The sequence below is a fragment of the Silurus aristotelis genome (assembly GCF_946808225.1).
Source record: "Silurus aristotelis genome assembly, chromosome: 17".
In the NCBI taxonomy this organism is placed as follows: domain Eukaryota; kingdom Metazoa; phylum Chordata; class Actinopteri; order Siluriformes; family Siluridae; genus Silurus; species Silurus aristotelis.
The window spans coordinates 1,463,965-1,490,436 of NC_139590.1; the positions used below are offsets into that span (position 1 = coordinate 1,463,965).

General features: G+C 44.3%; 1 protein-coding gene across 4 annotated transcripts in view; it reads right to left on the reverse strand.

Annotated features, from left to right (window-relative positions):
• Positions 1-8,630: 8,630 nt before the first annotated feature.
• mybpc2a (myosin binding protein Ca) overlaps positions 8,631-26,472 on the reverse strand; it is a 38,767-nt gene continuing 20,925 nt past the window's right edge. For all 4 annotated transcript variants that reach the window (XM_083566857.1, XM_083566856.1, XM_083566855.1 and 1 more), the window contains 24 exons: positions 26,330-26,447; positions 26,201-26,249; positions 25,657-25,713; positions 25,341-25,513; positions 24,259-24,391; positions 24,031-24,155; positions 23,822-23,927; positions 22,821-22,981; positions 22,037-22,202; positions 21,166-21,272; positions 21,031-21,060; positions 20,180-20,322; positions 19,798-19,957; positions 19,547-19,651; positions 19,289-19,477; positions 18,540-18,674; positions 16,773-16,940; positions 16,584-16,672; positions 15,686-15,881; positions 11,147-11,286; positions 10,713-10,872; positions 10,192-10,328; positions 9,090-9,276; positions 8,631-9,005 (listed from right to left, as the gene is read on the reverse strand). In XM_083566857.1, coding sequence (XP_083422983.1) covers positions 8,974-9,005; positions 9,090-9,276; positions 10,192-10,328; positions 10,713-10,872; positions 11,147-11,286; positions 15,686-15,881; positions 16,584-16,672; positions 16,773-16,940; positions 18,540-18,674; positions 19,289-19,477; positions 19,547-19,651; positions 19,798-19,957; positions 20,180-20,322; positions 21,031-21,060; positions 21,166-21,272; positions 22,037-22,202; positions 22,821-22,981; positions 23,822-23,927; positions 24,031-24,155; positions 24,259-24,391; positions 25,341-25,513; positions 25,657-25,713; positions 26,201-26,249; positions 26,330-26,447 — 3,066 coding nt within the window. In that variant the 3' untranslated portion in view covers positions 8,631-8,973. The remainder of the gene's footprint in view (positions 9,006-9,089; positions 9,277-10,191; positions 10,329-10,712; positions 10,873-11,146; positions 11,287-15,685; positions 15,882-16,583; positions 16,673-16,772; positions 16,941-18,539; positions 18,675-19,288; positions 19,478-19,546; positions 19,652-19,797; positions 19,958-20,179; positions 20,323-21,030; positions 21,061-21,165; positions 21,273-22,036; positions 22,203-22,820; positions 22,982-23,821; positions 23,928-24,030; positions 24,156-24,258; positions 24,392-25,340; positions 25,514-25,656; positions 25,714-26,200; positions 26,250-26,329; positions 26,448-26,472) is intronic.

Genomic DNA, 26,472 nt, shown 5'->3' on the forward strand with positions numbered 1-26,472 from the left:
AATTCTATTCAATTAAGAGCCGAGAAACACCACGGCGTCCGGCGTGCCCACATCACCCGAGGCGGGAAGTGAGGATTGATTCCAGTGTGATGAGCTCATAGGCACATAGGCACGAAGGACGTCGACTTGAAGTGCTCCTCATACACTCTTAGCCAGCGAGCAACTTTTCAGACTGAAGTAAAGAAACCCGGAAAAAATCCAGAATATCGAGCATGGGGGTTTTTTTTTTCTTTTTTTTTTTTTTGTGGTGCGTGTTCAAAAGTGGTGTATTTCATCTGCATTTTAGAAAAACATCCGTGTGTTCGATTTGAGCATAGAGTTCGAGATCTAATGAGACAAAAAAAAAAAAAAAAACAGTTCAGCGAGTTTCTGAAACTGTTTTCAAATCAAGACAAAAAAGTTGAGACGCTCAACGTGACCTATTTAGTGAAACTGAGACGAGAGAAAGATAACGACGATCGACTGAATTCAAACTGTACAAGATCCTGGAGACCTATTTATACAGATATGTTCACTTACTAAATGTAATTCAAACACACACACACACACACACACACACACACACTGCCTGCGAAAAGTTTGGAAACACTGAGTATATTATGGTTTTTGAGACACATGCATGTTCTTTTTTATTTTGTTTTCATGCAACAAAATCGGTAAAAGGCCAAAACACACCAGAATGTGACAGTGAATGAGTGGAAGAAGGTGCTGTGGTGTCTCTAACAGAGCAGGAGAAAAGATGTGATCAGACTCCCTCACCCCCGCACTCACACATGGAGGTGGAAGTTTAATGGTTTTTGGGTTGTTTTGGAGCAGAGAAGGTTCTGGAAAGTGAAAGAAATCCTGAATCAACATGTCTCTTATTCCACACTTCCACCACCATGCAGTTCTGTCTGGACTGTGGCTCATTGGATCAGACCAACCCGGTCGCAGCACCTAAACCCTGATGAACTGCTCTGGGATGAAGTGGATCACAAGAAAAAATAAATCTCCATCTAGTAAAGAACATCTTTGGAAAGTTTTACAAGAGGAACAGCGAAGTATTTTAGAAACGAAGCGTCCTTGTGCTGAGAGCATGTAAACTTGTTCTTTATGCTGAGGGAGGAGTTTTCACTGAAAAAAAAAGTGGAACATCTGGACGTTTATAGATTTGTTTGGTCAAAATAAATCTTCCGACTGTTACTTCACCGAGTTTGTTGCATAAAAACAAATGGAACATGCAGGTGTCTCTCAAACACTATAAAACCACACTTTTCCTAGACACTGTATAAAGAAATGATCCTGGTACAGATGTAATTAATGGTTATAATCTGAGTAATTATGACGGCTGGACTAAAACTTTTAGAAATAAATATTAGAGACGGAACATCTGTCCTGTGCTTCTACTATATACAGCTGTTGGAATTAACACCTGGTGCTATTTTTTTTTCTTTCTTTTTTTTTTTATGTTTTATTCTCCAGTTTGTCTCCAGATTTTACTTGTGCCATGAGTTGTTTATCAAAATCCCCGTACAGGGAACTCAGTGAGGTCATTAGAGAATGTGTATAATCGCTGTGTCACTCTGGATGAAACTGGAACTGAATGTTACTATGGTTACAGGTGTTTATAAGCAGCGCATTTCTTTAGATTCACCTGACAAATGCAAACTACCTGCATGTTCAACTCTTAGAACTTACACCTGAACTCCTTACAGCCAATCACAATCCACTATTCACACCTGAACTCCTTACAGCCAATCACAATCCACTATTCACACTTGAACTCCTTCCAGCCAATCACAATCCACTATTCACACCTGAACTCCTTCCAGCCAATCACAATCCACTATTCACACCTGAACTCCTTCCAGCCAATCACAATTCACTATTCACACCTGAACTCCTTCCAGCCAATCACAATCCACTATTCACACCTGAACTCCTTCCAGCCAATCACAATCCACTATTCACACCTGAACTTCCAGCCAATCACAATCCACTATTCACACCTGAACTCCTTCCAGCCAATCACAATCCACTATTCACACCTGAACTCCTTCCAGCCAATCACAATCCACTATTCACACCTGAACTCCTTCCAGCCAATCACAATCCACTATTCACACCTGAACTTCTTCCAACCAATCACAATCCACTATTTTCATTTGAACCCCACAATCGAGGGTTAAAATATACTGTGTAAAAAATGTGTCTTTTGTTTTATTATCATCCAAAAAGCGGTGTAAATCTGTAGTGGTTGGTAATTCCGGGTCTGGAGGAGAATCTTACACATGAGGCCGCAGCATTTGGTGAGAGGGAGACTTGATATTGTGAGGTGTTGTGAAAAGATTTATAAAACCTGGGAAGGTTTTAGGGCAGAAAAGAGCAGAGCAATCTGTTTACATCTCCACAGTCATTTCCTTAAGGGACAACAAGAAATCCAGCGAATTGCTAGCTCAGCATCTGGCCCCACTGAAGTCTGGCACCTGAAGACAGCACCTCGTCTACAGTCCAGAACCCACGCTCTCCTACAGCACAGACAGCACCTCGTCTACAGTCCAGAACCCACGCTCTCCTACAGCACAGACACCACCTCGTCTACAGTCCAGAACCCACGCTCTCCTACAGCACAGACAGCACCACGTCTACAGTCCAGAACCCACGCTCTCCTACAGCACAGACACCACCACGTCTACAGTCCAGAACCCACGCTATCCTACAGCACAGACAGCACCTCGTCTACAGTCCAGAACCCACGCTCTCCTACAGCACAGACAGCACCTCGTCTACAGTCCAGAACCCACGCTCTCCTACAGCACAGACACCACCACGTCTACAGTCCAGAACCCACGCTATCCTACAGCACAGACAGCACCTCGTCTACAGTCCAGAACCCACGCTCTCCTACAGCACAGACACCACCACGTCTACATTCCAGAACTCACGCTATCCTACAGCACAGACAGCACCTCGTCTACAGTCCAGAACCCACGCTCTCCTACAGCACAGACAGCACCTCGTCTACAGTCCAGAACCCACGCTATCCTACAGCACAGACAGCACCTCGTCTACAGTCCAGAACCCACGCTATCCTACAGCACAGACAGCACCTCGTCTACAGTCCAGAACCCACGCTCTCCTACAGCACAGACACCACCTCGTCTACAGTCCAGAACCCACGCTCTCCTACAGCACAGACACCACCACGTCTACAGTCCAGAACCCACGCTCTCCTACAGCACAGACAGCACCTCGTCTACAGTCCAGAACCCACGCTATCCTACAGCACAGACAGCACCTCGTCTACAGTCCAGAACCCACGCTATCCTACAGCACAGACAGCACCTCGTCTACAGTCCAGAACCCACGCTATCCTACAGCACAGACAGCACCTCGTCTACAGTCCAGAACCCACGCTATCCTACAGCACAGACAGCACCTCGTCTACAGTCCAGAACCCACGCTCTCCTACAGCACAGACAGCACCTCGTCTACAGTCCAGAACCCACGCTCTCCTACAGCACAGACACCACCTCGTCTACAGTCCAGAACCCACGCTATCCTACAGCACAGACAGCACCTCGTCTACAGTCCAGAACCCACGCTCTCCTACAGCACAGACACCACCACGTCTACAGTCCAGAACCCACGCTATCCTACAGCACAGACAGCACCTCGTCTACAGTCCAGAACCCACGCTCTCCTACAGCACAGACACCACCACGTCTACAGTCCAGAACCCACGCTATCCTACAGCACAAACAGCACCTCGTCTACAGTCCAGAACCCACGCTCTCCTACAGCACAGACAGCACCTCGTCTACAGTCCAGAACCCACGCTATCCTACAGCACAGACAGCACCTCGTCTACAGTCCAGAACCCACGCTATCCTACAGCACAGACAGCACCTCGTCTACAGTCCAGAACCCACGCTCTCCTACAGCACAGACACCACCTCGTCTACAGTCCAGAACCCACGCTCTCCTACAGCACAGACACCACCACGTCTACAGTCCAGAACCCACGCTATCCTACAGCACAGACAGCACCTCGTCTACAGTCCAGAACCCACGCTATCCTACAGCACAGACAGCACCTCGTCTACAGTCCAGAACCCACGCTATCCTACAGCACAGACAGCACCTCGTCTACAGTCCAGAACCCACCCTATCCTACAGCACAGACAGCACCTCGTCTACAGTCCAGAACCCACGCTATCCTACAGCACAGACAGCACCTCGTCTACAGTCCAGAACCCCCGCTATCCTACAGCACAGACAGCACCTTGTCTACAGTCCAGAACCCACGCTCTCCTACAGCACAGACACCACCACGTCTACAGTCCAGAACCCACGCTCTCCTACAGCACAGACAGCACCTCGTCTACAGTCCAGAACCCACGCTATCCTACAGCACAGACAGCACCTCGTCTACAGTCCAGAACCCACGCTCTCCTACAGCACAGACAGCACCTCGTCTACAGTCCAGAACCCACGCTCTCCTACAGCACAGACACCACCACGTCTACAGTCCAGAACCCACGCTCTCCTACAGCACAGACAGCACCTCGTCTACAGTCCAGAACCCACGCTCTCCTACAGCACAGACAGCACCTCGTCTACAGTCCAGAACCCACGCTATCCTACAGCACAGACAGCACCTCGTCTACAGTCCAGAACCCACGCTATCCTACAGCACAGACAGCACCTCGTCTACAGTCCAGAACCCACGCTATCCTACAGCACAGACAGCACCTCGTCTACAGTCCAGAACCCACGCTCTCCTACAGCACAGACAGCACCTCGTCTACAGTCCAGAACCCACGCTCTCCTACAGCACAGACACCACCTCGTCTACAGTCCAGAACCCACGCTATCCTACAGCACAGACAGCACCTCGTCTACAGTCCAGAACCCACGCTCTCCTACAGCACAGACACCACCACGTCTACAGTCCAGAACCCACGCTATCCTACAGCACAGACAGCACCTCGTCTACAGTCCAGAACCCACGCTCTCCTACAGCACAGACACCACCACGTCTACAGTCCAGAACCCACGCTATCCTACAGCACAAACAGCACCTCGTCTACAGTCCAGAACCCACGCTCTCCTACAGCACAGACAGCACCTCGTCTACAGTCCAGAACCCACGCTCTCCTACAGCACAGACAGCACCTCGTCTACAGTCCAGAACCCACGCTATCCTACAGCACAGACAGCACCTCGTCTACAGTCCAGAACCCACGCTCTCCTACAGCACAGACACCACCACGTCTACAGTCCAGAACCCACGCTATCCTACAGCACAGACAGCACCTCGTCTACAGTCCAGAACCCACGCTATCCTACAGCACAGACAGCACCTCGTCTACAGTCCAGAACCCACGCTATCCTACAGCACAGACAGCACCTCGTCTACAGTCCAGAACCCACCCTATCCTACAGCACAGACAGCACCTCGTCTACAGTCCAGAACCCACGCTATCCTACAGCACAGACAGCACCTCGTCTACAGTCCAGAACCCCCGCTATCCTACAGCACAGACAGCACCTTGTCTACAGTCCAGAACCCACGCTCTCCTACAGCACAGACACCACCACGTCTACAGTCCAGAACCCACGCTCTCCTACAGCACAGACAGCACCTCGTCTACAGTCCAGAACCCACGCTATCCTACAGCACAGACAGCACCTCGTCTACAGTCCAGAACCCACGCTCTCCTACAGCACAGACAGCACCTCGTCTACAGTCCAGAACCCACGCTCTCCTACAGCACAGACACCACCACGTCTACAGTCCAGAACCCACGCTCTCCTACAGCACAGACAGCACCTCGTCTACAGTCCAGAACCCACGCTCTCCTACAGCACAGACAGCACCTCGTCTACAGTCCAGAACCCACGCTATCCTACAGCACAGACAGCACCTCGTCTACAGTCCAGAACCCACGCTATCCTACAGCACAGACAGCACCTCGTCTACAGTCCAGAACCCACGCTATCCTACAGCACAGACAGCACCTCGTCTACAGTCCAGAACCCACGCTCTCCTACAGCACAGACAGCACCTCGTCTACAGTCCAGAACCCACGCTCTCCTACAGCACAGACACCACCTCGTCTACAGTCCAGAACCCACGCTATCCTACAGCACAGACAGCACCTCGTCTACAGTCCAGAACCCACGCTCTCCTACAGCACAGACACCACCACGTCTACAGTCCAGAACCCACGCTATCCTACAGCACAGACAGCACCTCGTCTACAGTCCAGAACCCACGCTCTCCTACAGCACAGACACCACCACGTCTACAGTCCAGAACCCACGCTATCCTACAGCACAAACAGCACCTCGTCTACAGTCCAGAACCCACGCTCTCCTACAGCACAGACAGCACCTCGTCTACAGTCCAGAACCCACGCTCTCCTACAGCACAGACAGCACCTCGTCTACAGTCCAGAACCCACGCTATCCTACAGCACAGACAGCACCTCGTCTACAGTCCAGAACCCACGCTCTCCTACAGCACAGACACCACCTCGTCTACAGTCCAGAACCCACGCTCTCCTACAGCACAGACACCACCACGTCTACAGTCCAGAACCCACGCTATCCTACAGCACAGACAGCACCTCGTCTACAGTCCAGAACCCACGCTATCCTACAGCACAGACAGCACCTCGTCTACAGTCCAGAACCCACGCTATCCTACAGCACAGACAGCACCTCGTCTACAGTCCAGAACCCACCCTATCCTACAGCACAGACAGCACCTCGTCTACAGTCCAGAACCCACGCTATCCTACAGCACAGACAGCACCTCGTCTACAGTCCAGAACCCCCGCTATCCTACAGCACAGACAGCACCTTGTCTACAGTCCAGAACCCACGCTCTCCTACAGCACAGACAGCACCTCGTCTACAGTCCAGAACCCACGCTATCCTACAGCACAGACAGCACCTCGTCTACAGTCCAGAACCCACGCTCTCCTACAGCACAGACAGCACCTCGTCTACAGTCCAGAACCCACACTCTCCTCACTTTATTTAATCCCAATTTCTCGAATCACTTTAATGTGACATAATTTACACTTTTTTTTAGTTTGTCGTTTGCAGTGTAAAAAGGCCAACTCGAGTTTGATCAAATGGAGAAAACCTTTGAAATTAAAGGGATAACATTTGTGAATGTAAAATTCCTCCATAAAATGTCACAGTGATAAATCTGAACTTTTATAGCAGCCTTTGGTGTTTTTCTCGTCTTTAAATTATGATGTTAAGAAAAATATATGCGTATAAAGTTCCTTCTTGGTGCTTGAGTGTGTTTTGTCGCTCTGGAGCATAATGTTGCACTTTTAACTTTATTTTGCATGTAAACTGTGGAATGGTGGAAGTTTCATTGTTTCTTTTAGCGACTCCTGACCTCTACTGATCACTTTGTGTCATTACACCTATATGTCCGGTCCAGCTTTCACGTGTATGTGGTTTCTTCTCTCCGTATTTCAAGTAGGCATGTTCTGAACTGTCTAGAGATCGTGTGTGCATGTTCTGTAGTGTCTAGATGCTAATTATCCATGCCCTGACCTGTCCAGATATCAAGTGTGCATTCACAGTCTTGAGTAAATGTCAAGTTTGCATGCTCTGTCCTGTCCAGATACTAAAGATTGCATGCTCTGTTTTGCGCAAATGTCAAGTGTGCATGTGTTGTCTTATTGAGATATCAAGTGTGCATGCTATGTCCTGTGCAAATCCCATGTGTACATGTTATGTCCTGTCCAGATGCTCTGTTTTGTCCAAATACCAAACACCAAGTCTGTTCTTTCCTTATAAAAAATTTGCATGCACTGTCTTGTGCAAATATCAAGTGGACATGCTCTGTCCTATCTAGAAATTAGGTATGCATGTTCTGAACTCTCAAGACACCACATATCCATGCCCTGCCTAATCCAGATATCAAGTGTGCATGTTCTGTCCAGTCCAGATGCTCCGTCCTATCCATATATCAAGTTTGCATGCAGTGTCTAATTGATTGAAAGTGTCTTGTCTAGATGCATGCTCTATCCTGTCTAGATATGAAGTGCACACCATGCTAGGACTTGTAGCTTTAAGCATCTAGTGTAATTAGCGTTAGCATGTTTCCTTGCTGTGCATTTAAATTTATTTTTATGGCATTTGGCACACATCTGATTTATACGTCTGAGCAGTTGCAGCTCTTGTTTAAGAGCCCAGAGGTTGCAGCTTGGTGATGCTGGGATTTGAACTCAAAACCTTTCGATCAAACGTCCACCTTCTTAACTAGTGTTCCCTCGTGTCCTGGTTGTGAGTGTGCATGCTGGGTCCTGCAGGAATCGAGTGTACACTCGATGTTGTCCATCACGTAAAGAACGCTCTCTCTCCGGATTCCGAGTTGTGTTTGTTTGCACCGTGTGTAAATTAGTCGCAATTCGTTTGCTCAGTAATGACGTGGGCGAGGGCTAATTAGGGCTGTGTTGACAGGGTTCGATAATTAGTCTCCAGTGTGTTATGCAAATGAGAACCTGATTCTGTGTCTTTGTTTCTTACTCTACACACACACACACACACACACACACACACACACACACACATATTTTCTCATGATCATCCATATAAATTGACACATGTCCGAGTTGTACATTGTATTGCTTTATTTTTCTGTTGGTTTTCAGGGCATAAATCTGTCGGCTATGTCGTTCCTCGTGTCGTTCAGGCTTCATTAATGCATGCTGATGAACATTTGCATAAAAATCACGAAGCTGCTGAACACACAAACACACACACACACACACACACACACAAACAATGTGTAATATCCCGAGTGCATTCATAATAAAGCAAATATACGTCTCAAACCACAATAATCTCGCCGTAGATCAGTCCTGATTAGAAAGTTTAGGTTGAGAGACACACATTCATCTAATACTCGTATAAGTTCTCTACTGTAATTTCATCTCCATTGTTTTGACGTTGCACTCTTCATTTCTTCTCTACTCCCTTCTCCTTTACGACTGAAAGGGAAGAAATCGAGGGAATTATGAAACAGGAAATAAAAAAAAACTTTTTTTTTTTTTTTAATAAACGCGTTCGGTTACCTTTGACCTCCAGCTTGCACTCCACCTGATCCTCGCCCAAGTCGTTGACGGCCTTGCATGTGTACATGCCTCCATCAAACAGGCCGGGCTTGCGGATGTTCAGGGTCAGCACACCCTGGTTGTTCTGCATGATGAACTTCGGGTCACCACCGATTATCATCTTGTTCTTCATCCAGATGATCTTAGGCTGAAGGTTTTCCATAAAGAACAAAATAGATGAATACACCTTCTTTGGGGTTCTTCTCATGTTCCAGCATTACAATATCCCTGTGCACATGAAGATATGCTCTCCATGTGTTGGAAGGTGTCAAATATCTCCTAGAACCCCTTTGGGATGAATGTGAACACACACCAGGTCTCCTCACCTCACCTACATCAGCACCAGACCTTGTGGGAGGAAAGGAACACGAATCTCCAAAATCATACTACAAAATCTAGTGGAACATCTTCCCAGAAGAGTGGAGCTTATTCTAACAGCACATACTGACTAAAGCAGTCTTAAGGTCAGGTGTCCACAAACTTTTGTCCATACACTGTAGACAGGATACACTATACAGCCAAAAGACCCTGACCTTCACCCCATATGTCCTATATGACGTTTTGAACTTCAGTGCCATTCCTGGGCCCCTGAGTAAGGCCCTAAGCTGCTCAGTTGTATGAATGAGATAAATGTAGGCCGCTCTGGATTGGGACATCTTTCAAAATGTTATAATGAGCTCCACTATTCTCTTCTGCGAAGTCTTTCCACTAGAGGTTTTTAGGGCGTGGCTGTGAGCTTCATTTACCATGAACAAGAGTGAGATCAGGAATTCATGTTGGAGGAGGTGAGGAGGCTCCAGGTCCATGTTAGTGTTTATTGGGGTTGAAAAGGTCAAGAATCTGAGCAGGACACTCAGGGTTCTGCTGCTCCAACCTTTAACAGCATGGAGCCTGCGTTGAGTACAGGAGCACTGTGATGCTGGAGTGGTTACGGGCGCACATACTTTTGGTCATGATAGATAGATAGATAGATAGATAGATAGATAGATAGATAGATAGATAGATAGATAGATAGATAGATAGATAGATACATACATACATACATACATACATACATACATACCTTGGGAAAGCCACGAACTGCACAGCTGATGGCTGCGCTGTACCCTGCAATGACGCATCTGTCCACTAGAGGCGTGATGAACTTGGGGGAGCTGTTCATGTCCAACTCTTTAAATGGTTTTGCCTTATACTGAAGTCCTGCGATTTATAAAAAGAATAACCTGTATAGGTGGCGTAGATGTGATCGTCTTGCATTTAAAACTCGTTTATCAATTTTTGGAAAATAAAAAAAGGCTCATTTTCATTAATTTGATCATTTTGGATTTCATTCTTGTCTTTTAACTTATTTGTTTTATTTCTACCTGGATGATGAGCTGTTACTTTCTTCAGTTTAAAAAAAAATAAGTTTTTCCGCACAAATCTCTGTGGACCAGCACAAGAAAATCCTCAGAGCCAATCAGATTGCAGCTCTGACGATTCTGGAGCTTGCAGCCAGAAATGACCCCAAACCCACACATTTTCTGTTTTAAACAGGTGCTATCAGCAATCTGTCAATCCCATTCCCCCATGATGCATCTGTACCTGCTTTGGGGATGACGGCGGTGTTTTTGCTAAGCCCCGCCTCCTCGCTCAGGCCGCAGATATTCTCGCTGAACACGCGGAAGGTGTACTCGTTACCCATCACGAGGTCGGAGACGGTGCAGCTCGGCCTGCGGTTGTGTTCATACACCGTGAACCATTCCTACACACACACACACACACATTTATCACATTACAATAACAAGTTAGCCAAGCTTTAACCTTTTCTAATAGACTCCATATTTGTTTTTCAAACACTTGGCACATTAAGCCACACCCACAAAACAAAAGGCAATTCATACTGAGAGCTGAACGCAACTACATGCTGAAAACATTGTGCGTTAATTCTTCAGCCATTTTGTGTGTGTGTGTGTGTGTGTGTGTGTGTTTGTGTGTGTGTGTGTGTGTGTGTGTGTGGGTGGGCAGCCCGTCCTGACCTTGGTCTTCATGTCAGCTTTCTGGATGGTGTACCCGGTGATCTCAGTGTTGCCATTGTCTTTGGGTGGCTTCCACTCGAGGGCGGCATTAAAACCCCACACGTCAGTCACAGTGACGGCGACAGGAAACCCGGGCTTCTCTGTGTGTTCACATGGGGACAAAAGATCATCATGTTGCAGCATGAAATTTTCCCTTCATTTCACCTGTTCCAGCATGACGATGCCCATGTGCACAAAGCTAGCTCCATGAACATCTGCTTTCCATGGGTTTGAAGAGTTGGAAGATCTCCTGCTATAAACCCTATTGAACACCTTTGGGTTGAATGTGAACGCTGACTGCACCCCAGACCTCTTCACCTTCTCACCTACATCAGTACCTGACTTTACTAACACCCTTGAATAAATCTCCACAAAATCTAGTGGAACATCTTCCCAGAAGAGTGGAGCAAATTATAACAGAAAATGGAGACTAAACATTAAAAAAAGAAAAAGCAAATACCAGACTTATTATATAAAATTGGAAATAATGTGTTTGTTTTTTGTTTGTGTTTATCCCATCGAAACTGCCTGGAAGTAGCTTTCAATAAAAAAAAATCTCCTAAATGTAAAGGAGACCTGATTTTACAATATTGTGACTTTACAGGATTCACTGCCGTTTTCAGATATTTTCTTTACATTTTAGATTGAGAGAAAGGCAGCAAATTTGAGACACAGTTAGACTTGAGATTCGAGACCTACTAGCATAACATCAGGTGCTAAACAAAAGCCATTCTTAGCCGTCTAGCTAGCAGGTGTCTCAAAAGTTTGTAGGCTGAAAACCTTTCCAGGAAAGAAATCATGACTTAAATAATGAACAAAAAATTAACTAAGTAACTAATAAAAATAATCAATAAAACAATTAACAAAAAGCAAACTAAAAAGTTCAATATTATTTGAATAAATGAATGAATTAAATAAATAACTACATGACTAAAAAACTGAAAATAGCTCATTAAATCTTCTTCTTCTTCTTTCGGCTGCTCCCATTAGGGGTCACCACAGCGGATCATCCGTCTCCATACCACCCTGTCCTCTACATCTGCCTCTTTCACACCAACTACCTGCATGTCTTCCCTCACCACATCCATGAACCTCCTCCTTGGCCTTCCTCTTCTCCTCCTACCTGGTGGCTCCATCCTCAGCATTCTTCTACCAATATAATTCATGTCCCTTCTCTGCACATGTCCAAACCATCTCAATCTCGCCTCCCTCACCTTGTCACCAAAACATCCTACATGCGCTGTCCCTCTAATAAACTCATTTCTAATCTTGTCCATCCTCGTCACTCCCAACGAAAACCTTAACATCTTCAGCTCTGCCACCTCCAGCTCCACCTCCTGTTTTTTACTCAATGCCACTGTCTCTAATCCATACAACATCTCAGGTCTCACCACAGTCCTATAAACTTTCCCTTTCATTCCTGCAGATACCCTACTATCACAAATCACTCCTGTCACTCTTCTCCACCCACTCCACCCTGCCTGCACTCTTTTCTTTACTTCTCTAAAACACTCTCCATTACTCTGCACTGTTGACCCCAGGTACCTGAACTCCTCAACCTTCTCCACCTCTTCTCCCTGCAACCGCACCCCTCCACTGCCCTCCCTCTCATTCACACACATGTACTCTGTCTTACTCCTACTGACTCTCATTCCACTTCTCTCCAACGCATATCTCCACCTTTCCAGGCTCTTCTCAACCTGCTCCCTACTCTCACCACAAATTACAATATCATCCGCTAACATTATAGTCCAGGGAGACTCCTGTCTGACCTCGTCCGTCAACCTGTCCATCACCACTGCAAACAGAAAAAGGCTCAGAGCCGATCCTTGATGCAGTGCAACCTTCACCCTGAACCAGTCTGTCGTACCTACTGCACACTTCACTGCCGTCACACTGTCCTCATACATGTCCTGCACCACCCTCACATACTTCTCTGACACACCTGACTTCCTCATACAATACCACAACTCCTCTCTCGGCACTTTGTCGTACGCTTTCTCTAAATCCACAAATACACAATGCAATTCCTTCTGTCCTTCTCTATACTTCTCCATCAACATCCTTAAAGCAAATAAGGCATCTGTGGTGCTCTTCCTTGGCATGAAACCATACTGTTGCTCACAGATTGTCACCTCTTCTCTCAGCCTGGCTTCCACTACTCTTTCCCATAACTTCATGGTGTGACTGATCAACTTAATTCCCCTGTAGTTACTGCAAGGCTGCACATCTCCTTTATGCTTAAAGATCGGTACCAGCACACTCCTTCTCCATTCCTCAGGCATCTTCTCACCTTCCAAAATCCTGTTAAACAACCTGGTCAAAAACTCCACTGCCATCTCTCCTAAACATCTCCACGCTTCTACCGGTATGTCATCTGGTCCAACCGACTTTCCACTCTTCATCCTCTTAATCGCTGCTCTCACTTCCTCCTTACTATTCCTATCTACATCCTGCTTCACCAACTCCACATCGTCCAACCTTCTCTCTCTCTGATTTTCTCATTCATCAGCTGCTCAAAATACTCCCTCCACCTTCTCAACACACTCTCCTCACTAGTCAACACATTTCCCTCTCCATCCTTTATTGCTCTAACTTGCAGTACATCCTTCCCAGCTCGGTCCCTCTGCCTGGCCAATCGGTATAAATCCTTTTCTCCTTCCTTAGTGTCCAACCTCTCATACAGCTCCTCATATGCCTTTTCCTTGGCTTTCACCACATCCCTCTTTACCTTCTGCCGCATCTCCTTGTACTCCTGCCTACTTCTCTCATCACTCTGTTGATCCCACTTCTGTTTTGCCAATCTCTTTCTCGTTATGCTATCCTGCACTTCCTCATTCCACCACCACGTCTCCTTGTCTTGCTTTTTATTTCCAGATGTCACACCAAGTACTTTTCTAGCTGCCTCCCTCATCACTCCTGCAGTAGTTGCCCAATCACCCAACACCTCTTCAACACCACCGAGCCTCTGTCTGACCTCTTCCCTGAACCTCACACTACACTCTTCCTCCTTAAATTTCCACCATCTTATTCTTCTTTCAATCCTCACTCTCCTCCTCTTCTTCTTCGCCTCCAAAACCATCCTACAGACCACCATCCGATGCTGTCTAGCTACACTGTCCCCTGCCAACACCTAACAGTCTCCAATCTCCTTTAGGTTGCATCTCCTGCATAGCACATAGTCCACCTGTGTGCACCTTCCTCCACTCTTATACGTCACCCTATGATCCTCTTTCTTCTTAAAATAGGTGTTCACCACTGCCATTTCCATCCTTTTAACAAAATCTACCACCATTTGCCCTTCCACATTCCTCTCCTTAAAACCATACCTACCCATCACCTCCTCATCACCTCTGTTCCCTTCACCTACATGCCCATTAAAGTCTGCCCCAATCACCAATGGTTCTTTCCTAGGTACACCATTTCTTTCCTATGTACTACCACTTCATCTAACTTACTCCAGAATCTTTCCTTCTCCTCCATCTCACAGCCCACTTGTGGAGCATAGGCACTGATGACATTTATCATCATTTTTTCAACTTCCACCTTCACGATCATCACCCTATCAGAAACTCTCTTCACCTCCACTACACTCTTACTGTACTCTTCCTTCAGAACCACCCCTACCACACCATCCACACCATGATAAAACAGTTTAAATCCACCTCCAATGTTCCTGGCCTTACTCCCTTTCCACTTGGTCTCCTGAACACACAACATATCTACCTTTCTCTCTTTCCATCATATCAGCTACCTCTCTCCCTTTACACGTCATAGTACCAACATTTAAAGTACCAACCCGAACCTCCACTCTCCTACACTGCTCCTTTCCCTGCCGTCTCCGTAGACGTCTTCCTCCTCTCCTTCTCCTCCTTCGGCCAACAGTAGCCCAATTTCCACTGGTACCCTGTCGGCTAACGATACCTGTGGCGGTCGTTGTTAACCCGGGCCTCGACCGATCCGGTATGAAATTCTCATTTGTGATCCGCATATTTGATTTGGCACATGTTTTACGCTGGATGCCCTTCCTAACGCAACCCTCCCCATTTACCCGGGCTTGGGACCGCCACTAAGAGTACACTGGCTTGTGCATCCATAATGGCTGGGTTAAATAGCTCATTAAATAACAATAACAAAACCAAAATAAATGAAAACCAAAATAAAATAAAATATAAATATAAATAATGAACACAAATAATTATTAAATAAATAACCAGATTAAATATTTAACGAAAAAATAACTAATTAAATAACAAACAAATGCGATTACAAATTAAACATAAATAAAAAAGAAATTTACATTTAAATAAACAATTAACTGATTTAAAAAAAATGTATATCCAGGTCAATCACTTGGTGAAGTCCTTGTGGTTTTAAAAAGCATGCGTGTGCACGAGGCTAAGTTATTTCGATTTCACGATAATGTTATTAGCTGAAGAAGCAGACACTGGCGTTGGGCAGCAGATCTCAGCTGATTGACTGCATTTTGGTTAAACTCACCAACAACCTGGATCTCAACGGTGGCTCTGTCCTCCATGTTCTCAACCTGGACAGAGAGAGTATATTTTCCTGAGTGTTCCCGGGTGGCGCTCCTGATGAACAGGATGGTGTCCACCTCAGTGGTGCGGATGTTGACCAGTTTTAGATCCAACAGATCCTCATCCTTAAACCATCTCACTACGGGATGAGGTTTTCCCTGAAATACAGAAAGTTTTTCTTATTACAGAAGCACTTTGACTGGATCTGCCAGTCATTATGGAACTCTAACAGTCAGTCTGGGACACAATGGATTTCCCTGATCACATCAACTAGCAGAGTTCTTCTCCAGACCATCAGGAGAACTTTTTCTAATCACCGAACCTGAATCTTTTTTTCCTTAACTCAAAATAGGAGACCCAAACCTGTTCCAGCTTTACAATGCTCATGTGCACAAAGCCAGCTCCAAGAAGATCTGCTCTCCATGGGTCAGAAGATGTGAAAGATCTCCTGCTAAAGAGCTCCAAACCTATTGAACACCTTTGGAATTAATGTGAATAGAGACTTTCGCCCCAGGTTTCCTCTTCTTGGTGTGTACATCAGTACCTGACGTTAGTAACATCCATGTAGATGAATAAAATCTCCACAAATCTCCACAAAATCTGGTGGAACACCTTCCCAGCAGACTGGAGGTTATTATAAGGAGGTGAAATGTGAAATGGGATGTCCTTTAAGCCCATGCACAATGATTACCAACATCCACAGCAAAGGAAACAACAACATAAACATTTTCTAAGTTAAAAACCCAAGGCCTGATTCAGACCAGTGACTCAGTCAAGTTCATATCAATAGAGATAATTAGCATTTAGCTGTGTGCCTCACTACTGGAAGCTCATCACAGGAAGTGATGTAATGGCCAAACCTGAAAAGGAATAACGATGTTGACCTTCTCCCCAACCTTCTTGATGAACTTAGTCCTTAACTGGCGAGGCAGACGGATCCTGGGGTTCTCTGAATGAGAGAGAGGAACAGTTATAAATAGAATAACTTGAAAAGAACAATAATAGACACTCAAAGAGAGAAAAAGAGAGAGCGAGAAAGACTCCATCACCAGTGATCTCCTGGATGGTGACTCCTTGATTGATCTCAGCCGGTGGGCTCAGGCCGGCAATGTTTACCGCTTTCACTCTGAACAGGTATTTATCTCCAACCTTCAGGTCTCGAATACGATAACTGGTCTTATCCACGGGAGTCTCGTTGGCCTGCACCCACTCATTCCCTTAATACACAATAAAAACCTTGTTTCTAATCTACAACCAAAAGTTGTTAAAAAAGTTGTGATGCTGTTTAAAATGTTAATATACCCAAATCTTTGCAAATCTCATAAACCCATATTTTATTCACAATAAAACATAGAAAAGTGTTATTTAAAAAAAAAAAAAAACAGAAACAGTTTGCAACTAATGTCAGCAGGTCAAGAAGATGATGGGTTATAAATACTGTATCTTGGAGAGTCTCTAAGAACTATAAATGGGCGGAGCTTCACCAATCTGTGAAAGACTGCGTCTACAAAGTGTGGAACAATTTCAGAACAATGTTCCTCAACATCAAATTGCAAAACAGTTGAATATCTCATTATTTACAGAAAGTATCATCAAAAGTTTCCAAAATATCTCCAAAAATATCTCCAAAATCTCCAAAATATTCCAGAAATCAATCCAGAAACACTGAAACATCTCCTCTTGGCCAAAACTAATATAAAAAGTACCGAGGCAAAGTGGAAATTTGTTCTGTGGTCAGACGAATCGAAAATTGTATTTATTTTTGGAAACCGTGAATACCACATCCTCTGGACTAAAGAGGAGAAGAATCATCTGGCTTGTTATTTGAGCTCATTTTAAAAAGCTGCATCTCTGATGGTTGGTGGTGCATTAGTCCTTGTGGAATGTGCAGTTTGTACATGTGGAAAGATAAGATAAGATAAACCTTTATTTGTCCCACAGTGGGGAAAGGATCCATCAATGCTGAACGCTATATACAGGTATAAGTGCAACAAATGCTTCCATCCAGAAAATGTATTTTTCAGGGAAGGACTTGCATATTTAAGCAAGACAATGCTAACTACATACTGCATTAATAGCAGTAGCATGAATCTGAGTGCTGAACTGGCCTGCCTGCAGTCTAGATCTTTCACCTTTGATGCATCATGTATCGAAAAACACAACAAAGGAAACCCAGAACTGTTGAAAAGCTAGAATCCTGTATCAGATACATTTGGGACAACATTCCCCTCCCAAAACTTCAGCAACCGTTTTCCTCAGTTCCCAGATGTATACGGAGAGAAGACGTGATGCTACACAATAGGAAACACGGCCCTGTTCCAACTTTTTTGACGTTTTGCAGCCATCAAATTCAAAATGACCTCATTTCTTCCTCGGTTTAAACATTGGAACAAATGTTTGTATGTTTGTTTTTTATTTTGAATAGAATATAGATTTATGAGATTGGTAAATCATTGCATTATGTTTTTATTGAAATTTAACACGGTGTCCTAACTTTTGGAATTGGGGTTGTACATCTTTATGTATTCAAATCTCTCTCTCTCTTACACACACACACACACACACACACACACACACACACACACACACACACACACACACACACACACACACACACAAATGAATTACGGCTGAGTTCCAATAACCACAGGGCATGTAATCAGGATGACCTTCGTCTTCATACAGTAGATTGCTAATTTGCTCGTTAGCTGCTGTTAGCAGGCTCAGTGGCAGATGCTCTGAGATCCCCAGGGAATTTTCCGAACACCAGGAACTTTAACCCTGTTAATCTGAAAACATTACTTCCTGGGTCTTACCTCCTTCGAGGCAGTATTCGATGATGTAGCCGTCCACACCGCCGGCACCGATCCTCACTGGGGGAAGCCACCGTAGTGCACACGTGTTGTCTGTGATGTCATCAACCATCAGGCGGGTCGGCTCGCTCGTCGGGGCTACGAGACAGACGGGAGAGAGGGCAGATGGAGGGAGATGGAGGTATAATTATGGTCCATTCATTCATGGTCCACCAGTGGCAGCTCATTGGTCTTAAGGCTTGAACCCCCAACATGTGGGTTCTGATCTGTAACCCAAAGCTTACCCACTAAACCACCACTGATTTGTTTGCCTGGTCTAAGGAAGCATAAATTAGGCCATAATACATTACCACTTGAGCAGTTACGATTAACAGCATTTGCTCAAGGGCCCAAAAAGAGCAGTTTAGCAGTGCTAGGCCTTGAACCCCTAACCTTCCAATCAGTAACCCCTTAACAGCTGATCCACTATTCCTTGATACATTTATTATAAGGTTTACAGGCATGTGGGAAAGTGGTGCTTTAAGAGTTTGGACATCTGATCAGAAGGTCATAAGTGCAAATCCCAGTGTCACCAAGCTGCCAGTGCTCAGCTGTATAAAGAAATCCGAAGAAGCCATGAGTTGCTCTGTGAGGGTAGATGTTAAAAATTCTGGCACTGACCACTGACGCTTATGCTGGAGAAGTTGCTCCTAAATGAGTTTCTGAACACGTTCACGGTTATCACACAGTACGTTTTGAAACTCCACACGCACCAATAGGCATGAAGGGTTTGGAGACTTCGCTGGGCTGGGAGATCCCAATGCTGTTAACGGCGAACACCCTCAACTCGTACATCACGCCCTCTATCATCTTCTTCGCTTCGTAAACAGTCGACTCGTGGATGTCAAAGTTCAGCTTGGTCCACCTGGACGAGCCTTTCTTCCTCCTCTCCATCAGGTAACCTGGAGACAGCAGTAACGAGCATCAACATCGGAATGGTTACAGTAATTTCACTTGTGTGTGGATCTTGCCTTTAAGCAGTGAGCCACCATCAAATTTGGGCGGGTCCCAGAGGACGGAGGCGGAGTCCTCACCCACCCCAGTACAGTGCACGTTCTCTGGTGGATCTGGAACATCTGAACACAGGAATGCATGGGAGAACTGTAGGAACTTTAACAGTAGGACTACATACTGATGTAGAAAAGAGTGAGAGAAAGACAGGGTGGTGATGATAAAGAAGTGTGAGGTGTAAGAGAGTCTTGATCTCGGTCTGATCTCTCACCAACGATCTTGATGGTGACCTCGGCCTTGTCTTCTCCTACAGGATTGGTGACGGTGATGCAGTAAGGTCCTTCATCTGACCTTTCTGCTCCCTCAATCACAAAACTGTTCAGGTTCTTCCTGTGCTCCACACGCACTCGTCCTTCTGTGGCCGTTATCTCCTGCGCGCACACACATACACACACACACACACACACACACACACACACACACACACATATCTGAGATTTATCTCAGGACATAGAATAGGCAGAAAGTGATGTAACGGAATCAACTGGATGGATGGAGGTACAGAAAGACAGACAGACAGACAGACAGACAGACAGACAGACAGACAGACAGACAGACAGACAGACAGATAAAGCATGTTGTGTGGTCCTCACAGTGTCTCCTTTTTTCCAGCAGACAGTGGGCGCTGGTTCTCCGGTGATCTCCACATCCAAACGCAGTTTATTTCCTGCCACTACAATGATGGTGTTCTTGTTCACCATGTTGCCCGTGGTGTCCAGGTGGATTTTTGGAGGCTCTGAAGTAAGGGCAGAAGGTTAAATTAGGAGAACTATGTATAAGATAAACAGCTGGGTCGTAGAGCCCGCCTCCTACACTGTTCCACTGATGTACAGAAAATAATAATCATAATAATAACAATAATAATAATAATAATAATAATAATAATAATAATAATAATAATGTTCTCTGGAGGTGTTTATTTTTTGATCACTCTTGCTAATGTTCTAATCTTTATTACTCAAATAATTAATTAATTTATTATTAAATAGATTTAAATAGATTTCAATTAATTAATTTGCTTGAACTCTGCACTCAATTAAACATTTTGTGCAAAACATTTTGCAGTTTGCAAAACAGGAAAACATGCACAGCTCTCTTTGTGCTCTGTCAGTAAATTTGATTAAAATCTAAAATAGTAAATCTTGTTTTTATTTTGCGTGTGTAATCATTCTGGGGTGGAGAAAATTTCAAGGCCTGAAAAAATGCAAAGCGAAGCCTCGACCGTTGGAATTGGAGAGATCCAATACATGCTAAACTGCAGCTTGTACGTTATTTCTGTGGAAATTCTGGGATTTTTAAAGGATATAAGACTTAAAATTAAACTAAATTAACTAAATTAAATTGTATAATGTACAGATTAATAATAATAAAAGAAAGAAAGAAAGAAAGAAAGAAAGAAAGAAAGAAAGAAAGAAAGAAAGAAAGAAAAAAAGAACATACTCACCCTGATGAGGAACATATTCAATCTTGATTTCTGTAAGAAATATAACAGTTCCAATTAAAGTGTTTAAACACACATTTTTTTTGTGTGTGTGTGTGTGTGTGTGTGTGTGTGTGTGTGTGTGTGTGTGTGTAATACCTATGAAGTTAAGTTTGGCTGAAAGAGAGATGGCGTAGCCGTCAGGAACGAAGGTGTAATCTCCTGCATCCTCTGGCTTCACGTCATCAATCGTCAACTTGTGGATCCTGAGTGCCCCCAAATACCAGGACTTTATGTTACCATAGGAACAGCAACCTACACGACCTCAAAGTGACCTCTGGAACAGTTTCCATGGTAACATTGAAGTCAATAAATATATCTGATTGTATTAGTTTCACTTATTACGTACCGGATGCATAGTGTTTTCTCACTCACAGATAAAGGAAACACCCCTAATGGTGTCCACGTGTCCAGATATTTATGACATGTTCTTATTCTATATCATGGATCCGGTGTGGGCGTGTCCCAATCCACACATTTATAAACTATATAAGCCATTTAAAAGCATACTAAATGTCTCCCCATGAATACGGCTGTGTCCCAATCCACACTCCTATTCACTATGTAAGGGAACGAGTGCAGACATATTCACTATATAGGGCATTAAGAACTTATCATAATGAGTCCAGTGTGGGCGTGTCCCAATCCATATCATTATTTATTATATAGGGCATTAAGAACTTATTATAATGAGTCCAGTGGTGTTGTGTCCCAATCCACACCACTGTTCAATATATAGTGCAATGAGACATAATCACTGTCATGAGAGCAGTGTGGGTGAATCTCGAGCCACACCACTATTCACTATTGGACCTGTCCCAATCCACACAGTACATTCGGTACTCTATGGTATTATGGGTATTTATCCAACACTACTGTTAGATAAGCTAGAGGTGTGTGTGTGTGTGTGTGTGTGTGTGTGTGTGTGTGTGTGTGTGTGTGTGTGTGTGTGTGTGTGTGTGTAGATTACCTGCCGATGTGTGACACTTTGATGCGGTCACTCAGAACAACTTCCTCTCCATTCTTAAACCACTTTCCTGTCACCTTCTCATCAGAAACCTCGCATTTGAACACAGCCTGCTCAGCGGCCCTCAGGGTCAGGTCAGCGATACTCTGAAGCACCTCCAGTTCCTTATCTGAGACACACACACACACACACACACACACACACACACACCATCATTATCCTGTCCAGTGTGTTTGTGTTCCAATTCACACAACTATAGACTATAAAGACAAATAAGAACTTCCACAGCATCATAATAAGTCCAGTGTGGGTGTGTCCCAATCCACACCTTTATTCACTACATAGGCCACTAAGAATGTCTCATCATCATCATTATCAGGAGTCAAACGAGGGTCTGTCCAAATCCACAACATTATCAACTAAATAGATTAATAAGAATTTATCATCATCATCATTAGTCTAGTGTGGGCGTGTCCCAATCCACACAACTATAGACTTTAAAGACCACTAAGAACTTCCTCATCATCATTATACAGCCAGTGTGGGCGTATTCCAATCCACACAATTATTCACTATACTGAGCAGAAAAATATTTATCATCATCATCATCATCATCATCATAATCAGTGTGACCTTTTGCTCCGTCATCTCCTCTGGATTTCTCATTAAGATGAAGTTACTTGTTACTGGAAAATACTGAGTGAGAAATGAAGCTCATTTGAGCCAAAACCAGATCGTTGTCCCTCAACACCTGGAGCAGATCTCAAAGAAAAGTTATGAGAGATACCTTCCACCTCCAGCTCTCCCTTGGACTCCCCCCCGCTGGTGTAGACATGGTACATCCCGATGTCATCCTTGGTGGCCTCGTTGATTATCAGCCAGTGTTTGGTGCCTTCCTTCTTGATTCGATACTTTCCATCCCGAGACAATTCCACTCCATCCTTCATCCTTTATAAATAAATAAATAAATAAATAAATAAATAAATAAATAAATAAAGCAGACAAAAGTAAGGAGATGTGAATGAGACTGGATGAGTTCTGGGAGACACACATAGAAGAAATGAGATAAAAGTAGGTCAGTTGTGAGTAAAACAATGTACAGAATAACAGTGGGAAAAAAACATTGTGGGGGAGAACAGTGTAAAGAAGAACAGTGTAAAGAAGAACAGTGTAAAGAAGAACAGTGTAAAGAAGAACAGTTCAGAGAAAAACACAACAAGAAAAGTATAGAGAAGATCAGTGTACAGATGAACAGTGTGGAGAAGAACAGTGAGAAAATGAGCAGTGTGAGGAATAAACAGTGTGTAGAAGAACATTGTGGAGTAGAGCAGTGTGAGAAAAAGAACAGTGTGGTAAAAGAACAGTGTAGAGAAGAACAGTGTGACAAAGAAAAGTGAGGAGCTGCACAGTGTTTAAGGAGTTTAAAGATGGAGTTGTGTTTCATTCCAAGATCCATCGTAATCTCACAACACACTAAAACATACATTACAATACAATACACATTAGAACAGACACACATTACAATCATAATCACAAACACACAAGGTCCCAAACACAGACACAACAAAGAGACACAACAAACACAGAAATAATATACAGAGACACACAAAACCAATATAAAAATAAAACACAAAAAACACAAACGCTGTCAGTTCTGGTTACAAGCATGTGTTGCACTGTGTCCCAGGGCAGAGCTTGACTTAGTCAGCAGGGGGCGCTGCAGTGCTGTTCCACATCATTTCACATTTCACATCAATGCTTATAAAAAAATCAGTGAATAAATCTCACCACTTGACGTTGGCTCCTTCCTCAGACACCTCCACCTCAAACTCCACTTTCTCTCCAACCACAACATGGATATCATCCAGCAACTTGGTGATGGTGACTGGAGGCTCTACACACACACACACAAACACACACACACAGACACTTGTACACACAAATGAAGGACAAAGACAGCATTGTACAGAGTGTGTGTTGATAATATGATAGTTCACCTTGCACGAAGACCTCGGTGAAGCACTTTTCCTCATCGACCACACACTCGTACGCAGCGTCATCTGACAGCGTGCACTTGTTGATGGTGAGTTTTCGGATTCCACCGATGCTCTCAAATATGTACCTATAAAAACACACAATCTCAAATACCTGCTGGTGTTTATCACACACACACACACACACACACACACACACACACACACACACACACACACACACACACTTACTTTGCTGAAGGTTTGATCTCCTGGCCATTTTTCAGCCACTTGACCTGCTGGTTGGGATCGGCCAGCTCCACAGACAGCTGGATCTTCTTCCCTTTTTCTACCGAGTACGCAGGATCCAACTTCTTTAGGAAGGCTGAGACACAAGGACATAAAAAGTTACAAACACAAAAAACATAAACTCACATACAACAAACTGAATCTCAGACAAAGCAAACAGAATTTCAGACACAAGAAGAATCTTAGACATAAACAAAACATCAGACACAAGAAGAAGAATCTCAGACACAACAAATAGAACCTCAGACACAACAAACAAAACCTCAGACACAACAAACAAAATTTCAGACACAACAAACAGAATAAACAAATACATACAGATGCAACAAACCCAAAAAAAACAAACCCAATAAACACTCACACAACAAACACAGACACACAAAAATGTGTGTGTGTGTGTGTGTGTGTGTGTGTGTGTGTGTGTGTGTGTGTGTGTGTTTCTATTTTGGCTCCAGCACACTGTATAAATAAACACAGATACACACTGTAATAATAATGCTGAACTTGGCACTCGCGCAACCACAATATTCTCGCTGTTCCTCTCAGACCATCTACATGCCATCTGTTCCACACGCTCCTGAAATAAGTTCACACGTTCCTGCATGTCCTTCAGGACCTCGAGACCAGAGCGCTGTCCAGTGCTGCACTCTGCACATCACCAGTGTATTTACAATGAATACGCTCGCTCAGATACACTCTCGTTTCTATAGCAACAGTCCTTTAGAACAGTCAGTCTTGGAGTAATTCAGTATTTTGAGTTGTTTCTGGGCTGCAGAGGGAATCTGCTAACATAAGTGGAAACAGGAACTCGTTTTAATGTAAATAGGGGCGTTAAGCTTCACCCCCAACACCTTAATTAAACACCTGGTTATAAAGACTACATTACGACCTTCTCTCGACTCATATTACTCAGGTGTAAGATGATTCCAGCACTTTGCACTTACGATTGAAGTGTATCGGTAATCAATAGTTACCTCTGTGTGTGTGTGTGTGTGTGTGTGTGTGTGTGTATGTACACTGCTTACCTTCACTCTTTTTCTGCTCCACCTTCTTCATCATCTTCAGTCTCTTCAGCATTCCCCTCAGGTCTGTGATCCCGTACTGGAAAGCGATCTTCTCATAGTCACAGGGTTTTGCTTTCTTCAGTATCTCCCACACATCCACTTCCTCCTGGGGCTCCTCCTTCTGCTTCCGCTCTCTAACCAACAAACATTTTGTGTTATGTTTTTGCAGAAATCAGCTGTGTGTCTGTAGAACTCCACCATGTTTTATTTCTCCTATGTCCCTGATTTGATGTGTGTCTCAGGGAATATAGTGAGAGCTGAGTGAGGAAATCCTGACCTTTTCTTAAGTAGACCACTGAAATCCAAGTCTCCAGCGTCCTCTCCTGCTTCTCCCCTGCAGTTAGAACATAAATATACACGTGTCATTCCTGCAATAAACTGAAAATACTGAACTTAGAAAACTTGCACTGAACTTTAAAAATAAAACTGCATGAGGCAGAATACAGTCATGTTTTTTACAAGACGGTATCAAAGATTTTCAAGACTAATTTTGTAACACACCAACAGGTGGCAGCACAAGGCTACACACACCACACAGTCACACGGAGCACCGAACTTCACATACAAAGTCAATGTGCCAAAAGACATCAGCCTGTGTACATCAGGAGCTGTGCAACTGGTACTATTCTGACCACATGTGCACCCTTTCACTGAGTTTTCCCTCACACGTGAGTTTCTTGCTGGAAACAGCATGATCGATTCAATTCAATTTGATTCATGTTTGATGAACATGAATCAAATGTTCATGCCCCCCCCCCCCCACCCACACACACACACACACACACACACACACACACATACATAAATACACACAGTCTTACGATCGTTTGAAGGCCTCCAGAATGTTGGTTTGCTGAGCCTCTTGTGCAGCTGAAAGACAAAATAAATCAGACATGATGATATAATCAAACAAGCTGAATCTACACACACACACACCAGAAAGTTCATACCTTCTACAGTGATTTCAAAAGCCCAGCTGTCGCACTTGTCCTTGCCTGTGACCTCACAGCGATAACTTCCCGCATCTGCTTCCACCACCTTCACAATGGTCATCTCATACGTGTAGATCTGCCACAGATTAAGATTTCTTGTT